This window comes from Schistocerca nitens, chromosome 4 (assembly GCF_023898315.1).
Source record: "Schistocerca nitens isolate TAMUIC-IGC-003100 chromosome 4, iqSchNite1.1, whole genome shotgun sequence".
NCBI classification, from domain to species: domain Eukaryota; kingdom Metazoa; phylum Arthropoda; class Insecta; order Orthoptera; family Acrididae; genus Schistocerca; species Schistocerca nitens.
In genome coordinates, this window is record NC_064617.1 from 492,373,693 (window position 1) to 492,395,623 (window position 21,931).

General features: G+C 36.6%; 1 protein-coding gene across 1 annotated transcript in view; it reads right to left on the reverse strand.

Moving 5' to 3' along the window:
- Positions 1-9,651: 9,651 nt before the first annotated feature.
- LOC126253098 (probable sodium/potassium/calcium exchanger CG1090) overlaps positions 9,652-21,931 on the reverse strand; it is a 538,377-nt gene continuing 526,097 nt past the window's right edge. Inside the window, exons 11-12 of the mRNA XM_049954205.1 lie at positions 21,548-21,654; positions 9,652-9,858 (exon numbers count right to left, since the gene is read on the reverse strand). Coding sequence (XP_049810162.1) covers positions 9,685-9,858; positions 21,548-21,654 — 281 coding nt within the window. The 3' untranslated portion in view covers positions 9,652-9,684. The remainder of the gene's footprint in view (positions 9,859-21,547; positions 21,655-21,931) is intronic.

Below are 21,931 nucleotides of genomic sequence, written 5' to 3' on the forward strand. Positions count from 1 at the left end.
AAGTGATCAGAAAGATTTTGTCCAGTTGTACTGTGAAATTTTGCAGCTAATAATTCGAGTTAAATTAAAACAAACAGCTTCATTATCACTGGCTGGTTATGAGTATTCCTCCACAAAAGTACATCATATCTTAGAACATACGCAGATGTGATTATCAGTTTAGTGGCTTTAAGTAGAGAGGACAAGGATTTTAATGGAGAATCCTCACCTTCATCTCCAGAAGATGGAGGACCACCACAACTCCGTCTATGGTCGAGGCCTGTCCTCAGCTCAGGTAATGCCATTTTGCTTTATTCAAACCTAGGCAAGGTGTTGCACCACAGAGAAGTTAAACCAGTATTGTAGAGCAGCTACATGAAACATGATCTGTTGAGGCCCATAAAGAATGCTGGCATAATTGCTATCCACACTGCACACATCTATAAACTTTGATAACTTGAGGCATTTATGCCAATTTGCGGGCTGTAATTTATCATATCGTGCTAAACTACATATGCTGTGATAGTGATACAAGCAGGTAAAGAAGACACGGTACTATCTCCACAAGTGACAGATGGTCATGCCATATAGACCAGGAATGTGGGAAAGCAATGCTGAGTTGTCCTTGAGTCATGATAAACTGTAGGAAATTCTGTATCAAACTTGGTGCCTAGGTCCATAATGTTCAGTATTTATATTTAATGTTTAACTGATTAAGAAACCAATCTGACAATGCTGAAGACTTTACCCATACTGATGTCTACATAATTACAATTTCACTTATTAAAAATTGACCCCCATGATGTGACACACATATTAATCATGAGTGCTTCATTTTATGTAATAAAATGTTTAAAAGTTTAATTTTTACTAATGAAAAAGTGATTTGAACTACTAAAGAAACATGGAAACAAATGCTGTGTATTATCTTCTGTATATTGTGGTGTACAAAGTGTCATAATCAGATTCTATAATTGTTACGGTTTTTAGTGCGTTTAGACTGGCTCTCATATAGAACTGACTCTGATCAATAATTTTTCCTCATTATGTTTTGGATTAATAAATGAGGAGGTATTCCACATATTGAGACATTATTGTAGCATCGTAGTAGTACTCCTGAAATCAACTCCAAAATTTCACTATTATAAATCAGATGTTAGAAGTCATGATCTATGGAGAAAAAATTCAATGCGGCTCTAGAGACAGCTTTAGATGACATGAGGTAAATTATTAATTAACTACAGGCAGTTGTGCATTACCAGTCAAAAGGGTAGGTTCCTCTGAATGGAACAAAATATGAGGGTAAGTCAATTATTATCTGCAAAGTAGTTATAAAATTTTATTGTAATCAAATAGGAAAGAATGTCATTTTTTGACATAGTCCCCTTGCATTTCAACGCACTTGGTCCATCATTGTACGAGATTCCTGATGCCCTCATAAAAGAGGGTTCTCGGTTGAGCTGCGAGTCAGGAATGCACTGCTTCTTTCACTGTTTCGTCTGAGGCAAATCGACAGCCCCTTAATGCCTGTTTGAGTGGACCAAGCAAGTGATAGTCAGAAGGGGTAAGATCAGGACTATATGGAGGATGATCCAGTACTTCAAATTAGAGTTTCTGGAGCATTTCAGCAGTGTGGGCAGCAGTATGTGGACGGGCATTGTCGTGCGACAACACAACAGTTTTTGACAGCAATCATGGGTGTCTGCTTCAAATTGCAGAATTTTAGCCTGGCAATAAGCATCTCACTGTAATGTACACTGTGTATTGTTGTGCCCCTCTCCCCATAATGTTCCAGTACTGGCCCTTGTGTGTTCCAAGAAACTGTAAGCATCAGTTTTCCTGCAGATGGTTGGGTCTTGCACTTTTTCTTGCAAATTTGGATGTTTCCATTCCCTACTCTGCCATTTACTCTCCAGCTCATAATGATGGACCCATGTTTCAACACCAGTAATGATCCTGCCTAACAAGTTGTCCCCTTCATTACCATAGTGATCCAAATGTTTTTGCAGATGTCCAAGTTCATTTGTTTATACAACTGTGTGAGTTGTTTTGGGACCCATCTTGCACAAACTTTATCAAACCCAAGTCTGTTGTGGATGATTTCATAAGCAGAACCATGAATAATTTGCAGACAATGTGCCACTTTGTCAATAGTTAATTGTCTGTCTAAGAGAATTACTTCACGTGAACACTTCATGGTTTCCTCATTTGTGGCATTAAACGGTTATCCGGCTCCTTCATCATGCGTAACACTTGTGTGACCATTTTGAAATTTTTCAACCCATTCGTAGACACTTTGTTGTGGCAAAACACTGTTACCATAGGGTACTAAAAGTCTTTGATGAATTTCGGCCCCTGATATGCCTTCCGACCACAAAAAATGGATCACTGAATGTTGCTCTTCCTTGGTGCAAATAGACAGCGGAGCAATCATGATTAACAGCACAGCAGCAATAACGAAACTAACCTAGGAGCTTGAAAATTGCAAAGATATAACAACAAATAATCAAAGCATGGGTCATCAACTTAAAACAACAGTACTGTCAAAATAAACAAAAATATAGCTAAATTGCAGATAATAATTGACTTACCCTTGTACCACCAAATTCTTTGAGTTTAAAGACCTTGACTAACTGGTACGAAAATCAACATTCAAAATAATAGGATATCAATCTTAGTTTGTTATTTAAGTTCCACAGATTCATAAAAAAGTTATATGGATTTTAAATTTCACCTCATAAACCTTGGTTTTAAAACCAAAATTGTCTACAGTTGTCTTAAACAATAATATTCACTTGTGTTAGTTGTATAATCACAGTCGCTGGCATGAGTTATGCTGATATTACGTCAGTCACTAATTCCAAGATCACTTGTATAATCAAATGAAATTACTGCAAAAAATAGAAAAACATTTTAACAAAACTTGCAAATGAAACAAATAAAATAAGCAAGAAAAAAGCTTTTGAACAAATAAATAGATTCCAAATAAACGAATTCTTATAATTAACTTAAATTGATTAAGTTACAAAATCATAAAAAGTAAGACAAAAAGAAAAGCTCAAGAAGAAATAAAAAAACAGAACACATTTTCCATATGACGAGCTTCTCTATTATATATAAATCAAGATAAAGATGGGACTAGTATCCCAATAAATATATTATATCATTGTTACACATAGTTTAATGTTTCTTTTCTATTATTAATAAAGGAAGATCAAAAACTATAAATTATTTAAATCAGTAGAATTTATTCTTTAATATAATATGTACTAATATAAAATTACACATATTATATTAAATAATAATTATATTTATCATAATACATTTAATTAAAAACCAATTATATCACTGTAATTAAGATAATTGATTATTTTAAATAATATTTATATTAATCAAATATGTAATTAAATATTTTGTATTATATATAATAATTACATCATTATAAATATTTTGCTATACAATAATTTCTACTTCCTTAAAAAATAGGTATCTACAACTTTTGATAAATACATGAATTAGAATAATCAATTAATTATAATGATATATTTAATTAATTGTAAGACATGAATTTATTTACTTTAAAAAAGTAAAAAAAATACAAAAATCAAATAATATCTACAAAAAATGTACATAAACAAAATTGACCATCTAGGAAACAATTTAGAGCAATTCACCAGAATTTATTTTGGCGTCACATTCAGTTTAGCCCTCCACACACAACCTTACGTATGACACTAGTTTTCACGGTTAGTATGTCCAGTGGAGTAAGGCATTTTAGCAAGAAATCTTCTCTTTTTTAAGGTATCAATTTTTAATAGGGGAAGCACTACAAAGTCTACATTGGTGAAAATGAGACAAATTACCACTCATGAAGTGGAGTATACAAGGTGGTCCATTGATAGTGACCGGGCCAAATATCTCACAAAATAAGCATCAAACGAAAAAACTACAAAGAATGAAACTCGTCATGCTTGAAGGGGGAAACCAGATGGTGCTATGGTTGGCCTGCTACATGGCCCTTCCATAGGTCAAAAGGATATCAGTTGCGTTTTTGTAAATATAAACCATCATTTTTTATTACATATTCATGTAGTACATAAATAAATATGAATGTTTTAGTTGGACCACTTTTTTCGCATTGTGATAGATGCCGCTGTAATTTGTGGAAGACCTTATTAACTTCTGCTACTGATAAAATGTATGTTGGATGAGAAAAAGGTAAGATAATATTTTTGAATGGCACTGTAGCTCAGCACATAAGAGGTCTAACACCCAGAACAAGTAATGAGCTTATTTTTTGTCTTTGCTGTCACCACAATAGCCTTCACACAGTTATGAGCTACACTTCTGCCAGTTTCAGTGGCAACAAGAAAGCTCCAATGAAGACAGGGATGAACCCATGGAGACTGAGCCATTACCTCTGCCCAGTTTACTCTATCCTCTTATATGACCAGTGACAGACACCAGCATAGCACCCTTACCACCACACTGTCCAGAATGGGCTTTCCCTTTATCACCATTCCAGCGTTACCTGAGCCCCTTTGTCATCCATCCAGTTACCATCTGGGACATTTCCAACCCTATGGCCCTACTGAAGAGGGGTAGAATACTGTACCCCACCAGCTACTGACAATGATACTCCATCACTGCAAAGGGATATGGAGGTGGAATCAGTTAGTAGCTTCTGAGGTGGTCAGTGTCCCCACATCATGGGCAACCTGAAAGGAATCTCTTTAGGCAACTGAGTGGGCAGATACTTTGGCCTCTTGAACACCTTAAATTCACAAGCCCTATTGCCACAGAGCCAGTTCACATACTATAAATGAAGCTATCCCTTTTATAGTATTATAGTAATGTGCTGGTTACCTCATTACAAGTTTGATTTGGATGTAAATGGGTTTATTTGGACACTGCTTATGACAGAGTTAGCTTCCATCCTCACATTACAGGCTCCCACCTTCTTCTGTGACATTTCTTGTTGTTTATACTGTTTCTGAATGCACTCACTGCCTGTTGGTATGCCATGTTCCCAGCTGTATCAAACAGTGGTGGAATTTTTTCTCTGAGTACTGAGTTCCATAACTCACCTGTCATACAGGGAAAGAATAGTTTGTGTTGAGTCCCAGAAGTTACTAAAGTTTTCAACTTCATGCCTGCCATAAAGGTGATGCTGAAATATGACATTTTTGAGGCATTCAGTAATTACACAAGTTGGAGATGCATTATTTGTGCCACTATGCTGTGAGGAGTCCTGCGTTGCAGTTTGATTCAATAATATGTTTGATATAATGAGTCGTTTAATCAGCTGAACAGCAAAACTACATCTCTCATGTTAATGTTGATATCTACCTCAAAGAGGTTCAGTTACGTATTTAATGTAAGACAGTGAAATTTGATGGACACAAAATTTAATTTATCATCACTGAAAGTCATCACAATCTTGGATGACAATTTCTAGCAGTGTGGGAAATGATACTAGAACTAGAATACTTCTGGTGACATCCTTCTCCAAAGTCAGAAAGTAGTCTGCTTACATGCCAATCTAGAAACAGGTGTAGCAATAACTTAGTTATAAATATGTTTGTTCATTATTATGTTACAAATATAGCATATTATGTTTGGCTACAATTCCTAATGGTATGTGGTACATCTGCTTCACTTTTACAAGATGAAAAAATTAGCTTTATCTCAAAATCTTACTCACACTTGCTTACAATATTCAGTATTTTCTTCCAGAATTAAGTTTTTTATGAAATTTCACATGTAAAAAATGAGTTAATTCCTCTTTGTTGCAGATGCACGTTATAACTTTGATTAATATATTTTATAATTTGGAGACTTTATGGAATGTGAGCATCAAGAAAGTTGAATAACAGCTGAAGATATGGTGCACATGACTTTCTTTGAACCCAGATTTTCAGAGGAGTTCTCAAGTGTCATTGTAATTACTATTAAATAACAGATTTAAGATAGTATAATACCATGAAATACCAACTTTTGGTATTTTTAAGACCCAACAAGTTTTTGAGACTGGTCCTGTAATTCAGACCCAGTTATGATTCTAAATAAAAATCACGAATGGTTAATATTTCAGATAGACTAGCATCTCTTAAGTACAGGCAGTGGGAGGAAGAAAATGGAAAACTGATGTTTATGTCTCATCTGCTGTGGTCACCCACTTCATACATCATAGCGCCTACTGTATCGGCATCCCACTTCACGTCCAACCAACATGGGATGCCTGCATCACAGGGAGTATATTTACCAGAAAACCTACATTGTCTGTGTTGTTACACAAATATTTACCGACAGGCACGACAGAACACAACACCAGGTCTCCACCAATGGCCGCCAGGGACTGCTACCCAACTGTGGAGCCTGTGGAACACCTTCACCAGAGGTTACAGCTAGCCAAGGAACTACTTTGATATGCTAGGAGCATGATTGCAAATAGATCTGGCAGATCCATCTGCCAAATGGGCAACACAATGCCGGCAAAGGGCAGTTCGATGCACCACTTGGAAGTCTACAGAGCTGCCACCCCGGCATCTTCTTCTAGCTGGCCGATCTCTTGTGGATGGAATTGGTTTAGTCAACAAATCTATTGACATTGTAGAATTGATTCATTGTGATCTCTCCCTGTGAAGAGACGGGTCTTTTCTATTATTTGTTATTTTATCTTTGTGACGATCTGCAGTTGGGATCGAGTCTATTGCTCTTTTGGAGACTGTATTATTGTTTCATTTTGGTGAGTCCAATAAATTGTTTTCCACATTTCTATTCTGCTAGTGCAGATACTTCATCATCAGTATCCATGTCATCAGAGAAGTGGAACTGCCTCGGCTGGGAAATAATGTTTGAAGGGACTGGCCATGATCCAATTGGCATCTAGTTGGAGTGGATGAAGGAAACTGTAGAACACCTAAATAAAAATTATTAGATGGGTATTTGATATTTTTTCTGCTACATAATTGTCTACCCATTGTACCAACTCATTCTGTGGAATGGAAAAGTAGTTGATAATCGAAGATTAAGAGACACTTAAGCCATAGGAGAAGATTCTTATGAGACAACAAACTAACAATAAAGATTCAAATGACAAAAAGCACTAATAATAAACCAGAAGTTGATAAATCAAACAAAAATTAGTGAAAAACCAAAGATATATGAGTTAAAGGACGGCAGATACAGACGGAGGGGAGGGGGGGGGGGGCAACAAAACTTTCGGTGTAATTAAATTTTCAATCTCATATTTTTAATATAATGACAGTTATGTAGAACTGATGTTTATTGTTTAAAAGTTGAAAGCCCATATACTGTTAAGCATCATCAATAGGCCTGCAAGTTCACACTGTCAGATTAAAATGAACCAATTCTTACCACAATACTTCTTGAAACTCTCCAGTCTATCCACTCTCAATTTTCGTCATTGTTGGAGCTGGATTACACAAGGCTTTGAACTCTCACACCTACATGGTATTCAAACATTCAGCAGGACCATGATTTTTTAAAGTGTGTCAAATTTTGTTAGCACTCAGAGATAAAGTTAAAATCAAACAATGGATTATTTACAATATTATGAAAAGGATACATTGCTACTCACCATATAGCAGAGATGTTGAGCCACAGACAAGCACAACAAGAAGTCTACTGTACACGTGAGGTTTCGGCCAGAAATCTTTCTTCTGAAATAGCCACACACACACACACACACACACACACACACACACACACACACACACACACACACACAGTTCAAACACAAATGACCACTGTCTCTGGCTGCTGAGACTAGACTCGCAGGTTGGCCTCAGAAGCCAGAGACAGTGGTCATTTGTGTTCGAACTGTGTGTGTGTGTGTGTGTGTGTGTGTGTGTGTGTGTGTGTGTGTGTGTATGTGTGTGTGTGTGTGTATGTGTGTGTGTGTGCATGCGCATGCGTTATCTGTTTCAGATAACAGTGCTTGTCTGCGACTCACCTCTGCTATATGGTGAGTAGCAATCTATCCTTTTCATAATATTAGAGATAAAGTTAAGCTGTAGTTGGACAGACTGGAATAGCAGCAAGTGCTCTCCTCCATCTCTTTTAATCAATAAGCCTCCAATTTGGCAGTAGTGTGAAAACTGGGTGGCTCCCTTCAAATGTGGTGATTTTAAATTTACAGTTAATATACAAACAGTAGTAGAGGCATGCCAATTGCCATGCCCTGACCAACTCTTTTCTAAACTATCTGGGAGTCAACTTTTTTTCAAAAGTAGATCTCATGGAAGTTTATTTTTACCTTCCATTAGACAATCCCTGATTTTTTTTTTATTTTTATTTTTTTTTTTTTTTTTATTTTGAACACCCCCACTGGCCTTTATGAGTACATACAGTGGATTTGTCAGTGTGCTAGTCATATTTGAAAGATGTTTGGAACAGAGCATCACAAGTGTCTAATACTGTGTCAACTACCTGGATGACTGGTAATGGGATGTACTAATTAAAACATTTACATAATTTGTGTCTCATTTTCACAGTGCTTCCAAATGAAGGCCTCAAGTGTAATTTTTCAAAATGTTCCTCTTTCCAGCCTTCTGTTATGTATTTTTGGCTACCTTCTCAGTAAAGTCAGCCTTTGGCCTATGCAAGAACAGGTCACAGCAATGAACAAAATAACTATCAGTAAGTGTCTTTAGACACAATTTTTATGCCTGGTTTATCTGATGGACAGCTTCTATCATCTACTCACTAAATCAGTTACACCAGGAGGAGGTTCTTTTTCATTGGTTAGAGGCATGTAAGAAGACTTTTCAAACACTGAACTTATGCAATCAATCTGTGCCATGTTTATAGATGTATTAGTCTCATTTACCATTAACTCTGGCAATAGATATCTCACTGGCTGGCATCAATACCATCCTGTCTCATAAGCTTGCTGGTGGTTCTGAAAAACCTATACTGTTTTTGTCCAAAGCATTAACTCCTAAACTGAGAAAGAGGCATTTGCTATCATTTCTGGTGTGCACAAATTTTGTAGACTTTTGTATGGATAGATTAATTATGGATTTAATTATTTAGATTTAATTATGGATCATAAGCCATTGTCATCACTGTTTGTGCCCAGAGCTTAGATCCCAGAATGCACTGTCCATTGCCTGCATCAGAGTGTCTTGTACTTATCAAACTGTCAGTACTTTATACACTACTGTCTGTCCACCCAACACTGAAATGTCTTGACCTTGCTTGGGTCTGGGCCTGGCCTTTGACACGTAGGAAACAGCCTGTTTCCAGATGGACACCCGAACAAAACAATCCTTGAAGACTTTCCAGTCAGTTCTAGAAACTGCAATTACCTGACATATTCAGTCAGTGCAGTAGGCTAATTATAAATTTGTACTCTGGTCTTTTCATGAAAACTTTTATTTATTTGCTGAAATCACTATGTTAATACATTAGTGGATTACTAGTTTTGGCAATATAACAGTGTCCTGGTCAACATGAGATTAAACCATAAAATGACATTACTATCTGCCATACGAATTCTAAGTTGTACATACATTATAGTTGCACATCTGGCATGGTAGTGTAATGTCTCAACTGTGTTATGCAAATTGTATGTTCTTCTTGTAACAGAGTGGTTTAAATCATTGTATGATGTAACCACCACTGTCTGGCTTTATGGATATGAAAACAGCAGTTTATATTGCTGAAACTAGTAATCCACTAATGTGTTACAATAGCATTCTTGCCAGCCACATCCAGGTGTGAGCATTCCTCCAGCAGGTCCTCCAGCATGTCTACAATGGATGGCCCATCAAGTTGCTGGCCATAGCACCAATGGATCTCCGTTGCTTCTTCATCCAGTGATGTCAACTTCAAATGTGTCAGGATTTCCTGCTACAAATGCAAGAAGACGACAATTGTCAGTTGTTGGTGCTGACATATCTGAAGCAAAAGGTAATGTCAGTTGTTAGTGCTGGCATATCTGAAGCAACAGATAATTTTCAGTTGTTAGTGCTGACATATCTGAAGCAAAAGGTAATTTTCAATTTAGGAGCTAATGCTTTGGACACAAATGCTGTGATGCTCTGTCCCAAAAATCTTTCAAATATGACTAGCGCACTGACAGTTCTGAATGAATCTATTGTATGTACTCATAGAGACCAATGGGGGTGTTCAAGATAAAAAATGTTCAGGGCTTGTCTAATGGAAGCTAAAAATAAACTTCCATGCGATCCAGTTTTGGAAAAATGTTGACTCCTGGATAATTTAGAAAAGAGCTGGTCAGGGCGTGGCTATTGGCACGAATCTACTACTGCTTGTATATTAACTGTAAATTTAAAATCATCACATGTGAAGGGAGCCACCCAGCTTTCACACTACCATCAAATTGGAGGCTTATTGATTAAGAGAGATGGAGGAAAGCAATTGCTGCTGTTCCAGTCTGTCCAACTACAACTTAACTTTATCTCTAATATTATGAAAAGGATAGATTGCTACTCACCATATAGTGGAGATGTTGTGTCACAGACAGGCACAACAAAAAGACAGCTAAACAAGTAAGCTTTTGGTCAGAAGGCCTTCTACTGGCTTCCGAGGCCAGCCTGCGAGTCTAGTCTCAGTAACCAGAGACAGTGGTCATGTGTTTGTGAACTGTGTTTGCATGAATATGAGTGTGTATGTATGTTGGCTATTTCAGAAGAAGGACTTCTGGCTGAAAGCTTACATGTTTGGTAGTCTTTTTGTTGTGCTTGTCTGTGGCTCAACATCTCCACTATATGGTGAGCAGCAATCTATTTTTTTCATAATACTTTCATATTATTGTCATTATTCCATTGTTTGATTTTAACTTTATCTCTGAGTGCTCACACAGTTTGACACACTTTAAAAATCATGGTCCTGCAGAACGTTTGAATGCCATGTAGGTGTGAGAGTTCAAAGCCTTCTGTAATCCAACTTAAACAATAATGAAAATTGAGTGTGGATGGATTGTATTGCTTCTCAATGAGCAGAACATTGAACAGAATGCCCATAATTATGACTGCACATTTTCCAGTCCCAGAGCACCAACAACAATAAGAAATGTCACTGATACTTCCTGTCGCTCAACATGAAATAGCAAATTCATAGATGCTACTACAAGATCACAGTCTATAATACTAATAATCTGAATCTGCCATACTGCGCCAGTCACACTGAGGGACCATCCAGATGATGCAGCTGGACCACCAATACGTGTGGTGGCCACGCATGGATGATGACATTACATGGACAGTTCAACACTGTACAACCTTCCAAGTACATTAATTCAGCAGTGCAACGGTATCCATGCAGACTTTTCCAGCCTCTTTCTTGGAATGATGTGGATTATTGTGCTAGACTTTTTTTCTGTTTTCCTCATATTGGTAGGTTGCAACAGATGATATCAGTGATGGTGGTGCCCCTAAAAAATTCCACCATAGAAGGAGCCCCTGGACCTTGGTTTTGGACAATACACATCAGTTCATGGCATCTGAGTTATACTGATTCTGCACTTGCAATGGCATTTAGCATTTACAACCCCACCTGTTCATACAACTTCTAATGGCTTAGCCAAATGTATCATTTGCACAGCCAAATGTATCATTTGCACTTTTAAAACCCAAATGGCAAAAGTTGTAGGGTCAACTAAATAGGACTCAGATCTTAATACCTTTTCAGCTTCTCACAGGTCAACACTCAAACATAGTCATAGCCCAGCAGAATTATTGAGTGTGTATCCTCATGAGACACTGCTGGATCTTCTCTTTCCAGCACCACTATCCAGACAGTCACCAAAACAGCGGAAACTCACACACTGCATATGATGGATATTTGGTCCTTTTATCCCATTTGATAAAGGGGAATCTGTGGACATTGATCTGGTTCCTCCATCAGAAGAACTGCCAGGGCTGTCAATACCAGCATCTGATGTTCCCACACTTCCTATGGAGCCTCTGGCTCCAGTTCCACTACCTCTGTCTGGGGACCATAGTGTTGCTCTGGAACTGCATTGTCCTGGCTAGTTTGGGCTCTACATGCTGATGCAATGGGGAAGGATTTTGTAATCTCATTGGAAGCACCAATGGAAGACTCAGAACTTTTGTCAAGTGCCATTATGTCTATATCTAGCAGGATTGCTGCCGGCAACGAAAACAGCATATCCGGCAAACTGAGACATTAGACCAGCTAGCTGGCTGAGTAGCCACAAGCTTAGTTTTATTTTTTGGAAGTCAGCTGATGCTGTTTTCAACTAATCGATGATTCAGTAGGAGCTGACACAATGTCACATTCTGATGAATAACACGGCAATCAGCTCTTATTGTTTTGCAAGAACACTACACCTTCATGTGAGGCTGTTAGAGTGAAGTTAAATGCCAATGCCTATAGGCTGGTAAATTTATTCAGCCGAGTGAACAAACTATTATGGTAGTTTTCACCACTGTCTATCAATATTACTACACCAGTATTATTATACAGCAGTTAGCGGGTATTTAGTTTAACCTGTGTCTACAATTGAATGAGGCTGCAACTTCTTTAATTTTCTTGTGGCACAGGACAATTTTTTTTTTCTTGCGATCTTTGTTTCATCTTGTAATTTACTTATGCAAGTGTAATAAACAACTGTTGCCATAGAAGACGAGTCACAAAAGTTGTCATATCATTCATATGTTTCCACTTGTTTGAGAAATAACTGTTTTGAGCCTGGAGTAGTTCTTGTGACAGTAGCAACACACCTCACTTGTCAGTCAGAAAATGTCACCTTATACATTTATCTTCTTATCTAGAGTTCACAATGGAGTAGGTACTCAAGAAAAGATCTTTAAAAAGCACTTATTTGATTATATTTTAGGCATTCTAAAACAAATAAAAACCTATCATGAAATCCTAAATAAGGAGTCATCTTAAACTACATTTTACCACATGTTTTCACCATTCATAGGCACATGTTAGGGAAACTCAAAAAGAATTGAGCCAGAGGCTGTAAAATGAAAACTGCAGATGGTATCATAATGCCATTGCCTACAGAAGAAGATGATGTCCCAAAAAGAGTGGTGAGGCCCTGAATTTGCCACTAGAAGGACATGGGCACATGGCGACAAGAAGACAGCATCAAGTGTCCACTACCCTCATACATGCTGAAAAAAAGAAGGGCAATGGGGTGTAGTGCATTTCCTGACAGCAGGAGGAGGGTGGGGAATGGAAATTCATTAAAGAATGGTACAAAGTATGAAGAGCACTGCACATCCATCACACGGGTCAAGGCATGGCACGAATGATCATTGCCCAATGATGCACAATCTCAAATGCTACATTGCATTACCAATATCTTTGTTCAGCAGGTGGATGCTTTACTAATGAAGATCAGCAAGTTACAGTGGTAGCGACTGCCACAAAGGTTGGAGTGAGCATTTGAACTGCAATGGACATTCAATGCTCTCTGTAAATTTGTGTCATTCTTCACTGTATTTCTGTTCCTTGCTTTCCTTCTGCTATAGGGAAATACACTACACTTGTTTGCTTTTCTTTTGAAACTAATATTTCTCTGTTTCCAGCACTACTGAATGCGCTGGACAATCAATGTGTGCACATTCTCTTTCTGTCTTCACGTGGGTGTGTGCCCATGTCGCTCTAGTGGTGAGTTTGTGGCCTCAGTGCTTTTATACTGACCACACCTCCTTCTGCAGGTAATGGCACTATAATCACTGTAGCATTTTTCATTTTACAGCCTCTGGCTCAGTTATTTTTTAATGAGCCTAACAAGATTTTACAAAAAGATACCTCTGACAAACTTGCAAACAGATTTTCATGTTTGAATTGCATTAGTATCTCTGTATGTGCCTGGACTGCTTTCAGACAAAAAAACCAAAAATTCACAACTTGTCACATTATGTAAAGATGGAATCCCAAAAAAGAATAAAAAAAATTCACTGCAGTTCATGTCATATAAGTACACAGTTTTTTTGTAAAAGCCTTTGAGTAAATAAGTACATACTGGCAAGCTGATAAAATTTGAACATTGGATTTCGCACCCAAATTGTTTTTAATGGTATAAAAGTTGAATTAAAATAAGCGGGAATGTGAACATTGTACTTTCATGTGGTAGCTGACAGCCAGTCATCACCATCACCACCACTGCCAAGAGTATAGTTGTTTATTGGCATCTCATATGTTTAACGCAGTGAGGGTTATCTGAAAATAAATATGCCAAATTCAACCACGTATGAATTCAAAACTAGACACATTCATCACTAGGGAGTTATCCATGGTCTTTGTTTATACAAAACAGACTTATTTTTCTGTCTGTTGATGATTGTTTTTTGTATGAAATAAATGTTATGTCCTGTATGAGGATGTTATAAAAATGAGAAATTGAGCATGTAAAAAGGTTGTATTGTTTATTGAGTTTGTTACTTTACTAACATTCTGCCTTTTCTCCCATACTATTATTAAATCTGACAAACTGTTGTAAACAAACTTTGAAACAACACAGCTGTTGTAAGATCACCTACACAATATTATATTACAACTTAATTTTTTCCCAGGAGGGATAAGATTATGTGACACTATGTTAGAAAGACAGCAGATGGTTGGCACCAAACACATTAATCATCTAGGGTGCCAAAATATGTCCTGTTGGCATCTGAAAAACTAATATTTTAACTTTGATGTGGTTGGCATCATGCCCTACAACTAATCATCATGTATGTTTCTTAGTTTTCCCAGATTTCAATGGTAAGGTTTTAAGATTTTCTTATAATTACAGGTCATTGTGTAACTATGGGTATTTCATCTGTCTTGCACATATCAGCATGTACCTTTTATGTTTATCATCAACAGTTGTACCAAACTTACAAACATGAACACAGGTTTTACAATAATGACAATTCCAGGATACAAACAACAAATAAAAATGAGGAAAGGAAGCCACTTGCTAGTAGGTCATACTTCAATGATGGTTGGTGCATAGAGACATACAGGAATTGGACAGAAATATGTAAACACTGAGAGAAATGCATGCTTGAACATACAAGCAAATGCAAGCCAAGTCTGCAGGATGTGCTGTCATATTTGAGCATGAATGGCATCTGTGAAGTGTCCTCAATATGTTGCAAGTGTTGGTCATGTTCAGAACAGTGTTTTGTGTAGTGTGAGTGATGTTGAACATGGGAAAATTGTTGGTGCTCTTATAATGAGTGCTTCTGTAACTAAGGTAGCTGAAGTGTTTGGTGTTTCAAGAGGCACCATGTCAAAGGCTTATACCACATAAAGGGAAAGTGAAAAAACATCATCCGCTAAGTCACAACACAGAAGAAAGTGTATGCTGAGTGATGGTCACTGAAGAGGATTGTGATGAATAACTGCAAAAGTCATTGCAGAACTGAATGTCACACTTGTGAAACCAGTCAGCACCAAAACAACATGAAGGGAGCGCCAAATGCATGCAACTGCAGGTCGAACTGAAATTCTGAAATTGCTTTTCAGTGATGTAAATGCCTTTGACAGAAAAATATGGTGCTGCAGCCATAAAACCTGGACTATGGTGCAATGGAAGAATGTCATTCGGTAATATTAGTCTAATTTCACACTGTTTCCAATTTATGGTTGAATTTATATCTTAAGAGCGAAACATGGCAGATGTTCAATGATGATTTGGGATGTCATATCATGGTATTCCATGGGCCCCAAGATTCTCTGCAAGACTGCATTACTACTGAGGATTATGTGACCATTTTGGCTGATCAGATCCATCCAATAGTGCAATATTTGTTCCCGAATTGTGGTGCTGTGTTCCAAGATGACAGGGCGCCTGTTCACACAGCTCACATCATCCAAGACTGGTTTTTTGAGCATGAGGATGAATTGTCACATCTCCCATGGCCACCACGGTCACCAGATCTCAGCACTGTTGAGCCTTTGTGGTCTACTTCAGAGGGAAAGGCACATGATTGCTATCCTCCTCCATCACTGTTACCTGTACTTGCCGCTATTTCGAGGGAAGAATAGTATAGATTTCCTTGAAAACCGTTCTGAGATGACTGGAAGCTGTTTAGAATGCCAGCTGTTTTCCTATGCCATATTAGGCAAGGTAATGGATTGCGTTTTTGGTGTTTCTATATTTTAGTCCACCCCTGCACAACAACCCATAAAACAGCATGAACTTCCTATCTTTTTTAATTTTAAGTACAAACTCCCCTCCCTCTCTCATGCAAATGCACATTCACATGGATGTGCATGCACTTGTGCCTCCCCCTTCCCCCCTCCTGTCCCCCACCCCCACTGTCCTCACACACACATCTTCACGATAATTGAAACGCTGTTTATTTATGAGTGGTAATTTGGAGGAGAAAGGTGGAAATACAAAATAAAGATTATTTATATATGTGCACTGAACCTCTGTCCTTCCATATATGAGTTCATTGTCTTAATCAGTGATCCACTTTGGTGGACAGATGTACATAAAAATGAGGAAATAAGGGACAGGGTTATTACAGGGGAGGCATGGGGTGGAAATTGAGAAGGGGTGTTGATGGTAAGGGAGTGAGTGAAGGGCAGATGAGGAGTGGAACTAGTGGAGATTTAGACCAGGAGGATTTTGAGGACAGAGAGTGCTCAGCAATAGGTTAACTGCAACTGACTTTTGTTTGCTGTTTATCAGTGCCAAGTGATGCAAGTTGATAGTTCGTTAGTGGAAATACCCACGCAGAATATATGTGGTGTGGCTGCTTCACATGTGATTCTGCCTTTGGTTGGGTAAGAAATGTCAGTGGTTGGGCTGGAATAGAAGATACTGGGTGAATGTATGGGAAATTTCTTGCATCTGTGTCATCCACAGTGTAATGTCCCAAGTGATGTAGGATCTAAGAGCAGGGAATGGGACAGGGATGGAATCAGATGCAACAAAAATTGGGCAGGCAAGGTAATAGTACTTTGAAGAATGAAAGTAGGATTTTGAGCAAGTATCCATTGCCTCAGAGCATACGAGAGGTAGCTCAAGTCCCAGAAATGTGTGTGATTAAGTTTTCAAGGCTTGGATGATACTGATTAGATTAGATATACATTTTGTTCCATACATCATTGAGGAGGTAATCCTCAAGAATGTAGAACATATAAAACAAGAATATATAACACATTTTTAAGAAAAAGGGAGATGCTAATGCCCCTTCCACAGATCCTTTGTGAAAGGGTCCACATCAATGTGGAATTAGTGAAAAATACCTTAAATGTATTTCATGCAAGAGATAACAACAACCTTGTCGCAAAACATATATGTGTGGAATTTAGAATACCCTGAGGTAATTCTTAGGCCATTGTAGTATGCATCATCAAACAGTAAATCAGTTTACAACAGTTAATCCATTGATCACTCAAGTGCACTGAAGATGTGCATAAGTCAGAGTTTACATAACACTCACATCATTTGACACTGTTAATAATATATAAATCAACTAGTTCTGAATGGGAATTGGCTCCCAATAAATCCTTTAAACTCCTCTTAAACTGAAATTTATTAGTAGTTAAACTACCAATGACTGCTGGGAAGTTACTGAAAATAAATAATGGACACCTTCCTGGACCGAAGTAAGTTACTTTAAATCTTCATTTTTACTTTCAGTACTGTCCCCATGAACTGAGCTGTTGGTCTGATAAAGATATATTATTTATGACAAATTTTATTAAGCAATACATATATTTTGTTGCAATAGCTAGTATGCTCACTTCCTTGAATATGCTTCTGCAAGGTATTCTTGAGTTCTTAGCACAAGTATTACACATTTTTGGACTCAGAGAACTTCAGTTTGGCTTGAAAAGTTAACCCAACAAATGATCCTGTGTGACATTATGGAATGAAAGTAAGCAAGCTGTGCTACCTTGTTTATTTTAATTCCCATGTGACTGACAGGATACACTTTTCAAATGAGACTGTCTTTAGGCCCTTCACCAGTTCTGTAATAAGCTGTTATCAATTAAATGTATTATCACACGTAATTCCAAGAATTTAACACCATCTGTCTCCTTGTTGTCATACTTTAGACATATGCTGGAAATAAACCTCTTTCAAGTTCTGATTTGCATATGTTGTGTCTTTTTAAAGTTGAATACAAAGAAATAGTTAAGAATCATTTATTAACATCCATGAAAATGTCATTAACCATTCTTTTTGTGACTACACCTGATATATTTTTTATAACAATTTCTGTATCATCTGCAACCAAATCAAACTTTGCATCTGGTAATGTCAATTGTGAAAGGTCCTTAATATACACAAGAAAAAGTAAGGGCCCTAAGATGGAGTCTTTTGGAACATCACATGTTATTTCTACCTAGGTGGAGGGTGACTCACAGCTCCTTCCTATTAATATCCTTTGTACCTGTCAAAGAGACACGATTTGTCCAATATTGTAGCAGTTCCTTTTACACTAATATTTTTTTATTTACTTAAAACAACATTGTGATTTATAGCCAAATGCCTATGATAGCTCATTAGTTGTCTGTAATTAAGTGCCTAATGAATTCAGTTCATTCTGATTATATGTGTAAATAGCTTTCTCAATATTCAAGCCCTTTAGAAATCCAAATTGTTGCTTTGACATTATGTTATTTGTAGTCATATGGTTAAGAAGTCAGCCATGTATTGTATTTTCAAAAATTTCTGAGAATGCTGGCAATATTGAAATTGGACAGAAGTCTGACAGCATATTTCAGCCAATTGCAAAATGTTCCAGTGGTCAACAACTGATTACAAAAATAACTTAATATGATACTGAATTCAGAACAACACTTTTAACTAACTTCCTTGATATTTTATCATAACCACCAGATTTTTTTATTTAAAGATGTCATGGCAGATATTACTTCTCTGGTGTAGTGAGGCTGATGTTCATGTTACTAAAAGTTGTTTGCAAGGCTGCTCTGAGATATTTCATGAGAGCACACAACCTCATCTTTTTAACAACAGTCATGAAATGAAGATAAGAAGTGTACTGATCAATGAATGTACACTTATGTGACAAGCTGATTCATGTGACGAAGAAATGGCACAAGAAAGCTGTTTTTGGACTAACTGGGCAGCATATTGTTGACCTGAAAAAGCTTTGGTAAATATATGTAAACTATCTGCACGTAAGTTCCAATTCGCAAAGCAGATATCTTTTTTTTTTCTGTAAATTTGACTGCAATATTTATATGAAATTTTATGTGTCAGATTTCTGAAGTGTTTGTTTACACAAGAAGAACAGAGGAATCAAGGATAACAGGAATGGTGTTCTAGTAAAGTACACAGAAAGAAAATTAATCAGGTATGGTACTGGAATAACACATAGTTGTTAATGTGAAACAAATGCACAAAACCAAAATTTAATAGTAAATTTCCAAATTTAGAGAAGCAACTTGAAGACATTTTAACATTATATCATGATAAATGAAACACAAAAATGCTGTTTGGTTAAAAGAAATGGATGTAATTAGCTGTGGAACTGAGAGCACAGAGAATACAGAATACAAAAGGAATGTGGTTCTCAACTGTTTTGTTTCTTTCTTTAACATGACTGTTATTGTTGCATAGGGTATCATAAAAGCACATTTTAAGTAGTTGTTTTTCTATGACATGAATAATTTTGTGAACTATTATTTGAGCAATACATGACAGAACAATCTGAGTGCACAACTGAAATTAATCGAATGTGTTTTCCTTCATTGTTTGGCTCAGCTTACAAAAGTAATTACACAGTTAATTTTGACATTTGAATTATATAGTCCTTGAATAGTGTTAGAATTTAATTTTGTTTCTCTGTCAGGTTAACAGTGAACTGTATTTTTTGTGGCATACAATATGTCACACATATACGTTTGCCACATTTAGGTGGTTAATAAGAAACAACAGTTATTCAGACTCTCAAAAATAAGAACAAAGTTAAACAATGTGATTTTATTTAGTTTACAAATATCTCACTCAGTTTTCCAGATGTACAGCAAATGCCTTTATATTCATGTTAGTGTATGCAGAAACCCAACCACAGAAAAGATGTCTACATGATGTTCAGTCTTAACAAGCACAATTAAATCTGCAGTTATTAGCCATGTGTTTCCCACAGAAATACCTAAATTAGTAGAGCTCCTTTGTCATATTAGATCAGATAGTTTCTTGTTTGTATTAGTTGTGAAGGAAAGGTGCCTGGAAACAAATGGATTTTGGTGGCCTTGTATTATAAATGCAGCTCTTCTAGAAAATAAAGATTCACAATAATTTACAGGTTGTATATCACATGAGCTAGAATTTTTCTGTTCATGTCTGAGTGAGCTAAAATCTAAAACACTTGTACATTAGAAGCTAGATTTCTCTTTTGTATGAGCTTTAAGGTAACAGGACAAGTATTACAATAAGGCTTTAATTATTGTCATATGTTGTACATACAGTTTATTTGACCACATATCTTTTTCTAAACAAAAGCTATCCTGTCATTCTCACACTTCATATCAAATTAGTTCTACAGTTTTTCTTTGTATTTACATCAACAACCAACTAACCTCAAAAATATCCAATTTTTTTGTATTTTTTCTTTAAATAGTTTTCCCAACAGTAACAGCTTATGTGCGAGATAAGAGCCATATAGCTCTGTGTGTTATTTGTTTAAAATCAATCTTCTTGTGATAAACTGTCAGAAACCATCAAATAACATGTATATCATTATTATAAACAACACTAGCACTTCCCAAATATTTGTTCAGTTGTGTATCCTGGTTTTATAACATCTTTACAAAATATTTTGTTTTTTTTTACACATTGAAAAATTGTCTAGTAAGTGATACAATTTTTTCAGATGATGCAGGCTGTCAGCTTCATTAGCCAATGCTGTCAGTGAACTGATACATCAAAAAGTTTTCAAGTTCTATGTCTAAGCATTTATGGCTTGTGTTACAATTTGTTAACACACTTGAACACACAGTGCGACTTTGTAATATAACTGTCAGCAAAAACACAACACAGAGCCATACAACAAGATGACACACACACACACACACACACACACACACACACACACACACACACACACACACACACACACACACACAAAATTTCGGCACAATATGAAGTCGCTGCAGAATTAGGCCAAAGCAATCATCATTCTTATTCTGACTCGTTTGGAAGCTTAAGAATGAATAGTCATCAGATGGCTTTTCTGCTATACAATTTTTCTATTATCTATGCACAAGAGTGGTTCTTCAACTTGGTATAAATTATTAAGAGTAAACAACTCTTACAGCCTCTATGTCATTTAAAAAAGTAAACAACATTTACCATTCATTCTTAAATACTCAATACAAGACTCTATTCCTATTTAAATTAAACAGATCATATATTTAGTTTCTTACATGCCAGACACCTCCCATCTCTGACAGTTAATTCTGAACACATCTGTATTTTATAACAATTCAGCGTTTTGCAAAGCTGTAATGCTATAGGAAACTGAATTCAGAAGTCACTATGACATTCTGGTGGGTTCATATACCCAAATACATTAAGTTCATATAAACTGGCAAAAGTGATGAACAGCAAATACCATACCATCAGAATGACACCATACTTCTTGTCAAGTTTCCAACCATTAAGATGGGTTGTAACCACTAGAAATACAACAGTTGACAGCAGAGACAAAGTTGAGTATGTAAGACCTGAAAGAAGAGCATCCAGTTGTCTTATTTCAGCCTTCATCAAAGAAATGTGTGAAATAGGATAGACTTTTATAAGTGATTCACCGAACACAAGATTGAAACCTACAGCAACTTTTAAAATTTTAAATCTTCAACAAGTCTGCTTCTATATCAAAAATTCAATTTGACACATTTAGTTATCATTCAACTCCTCTCCAAGTTATTAACTGCGATTGTGCAACTGATATAAAATAACATGTTTTCAAGATTTGTGCAAAATGAGTAACAGCATTGGTGC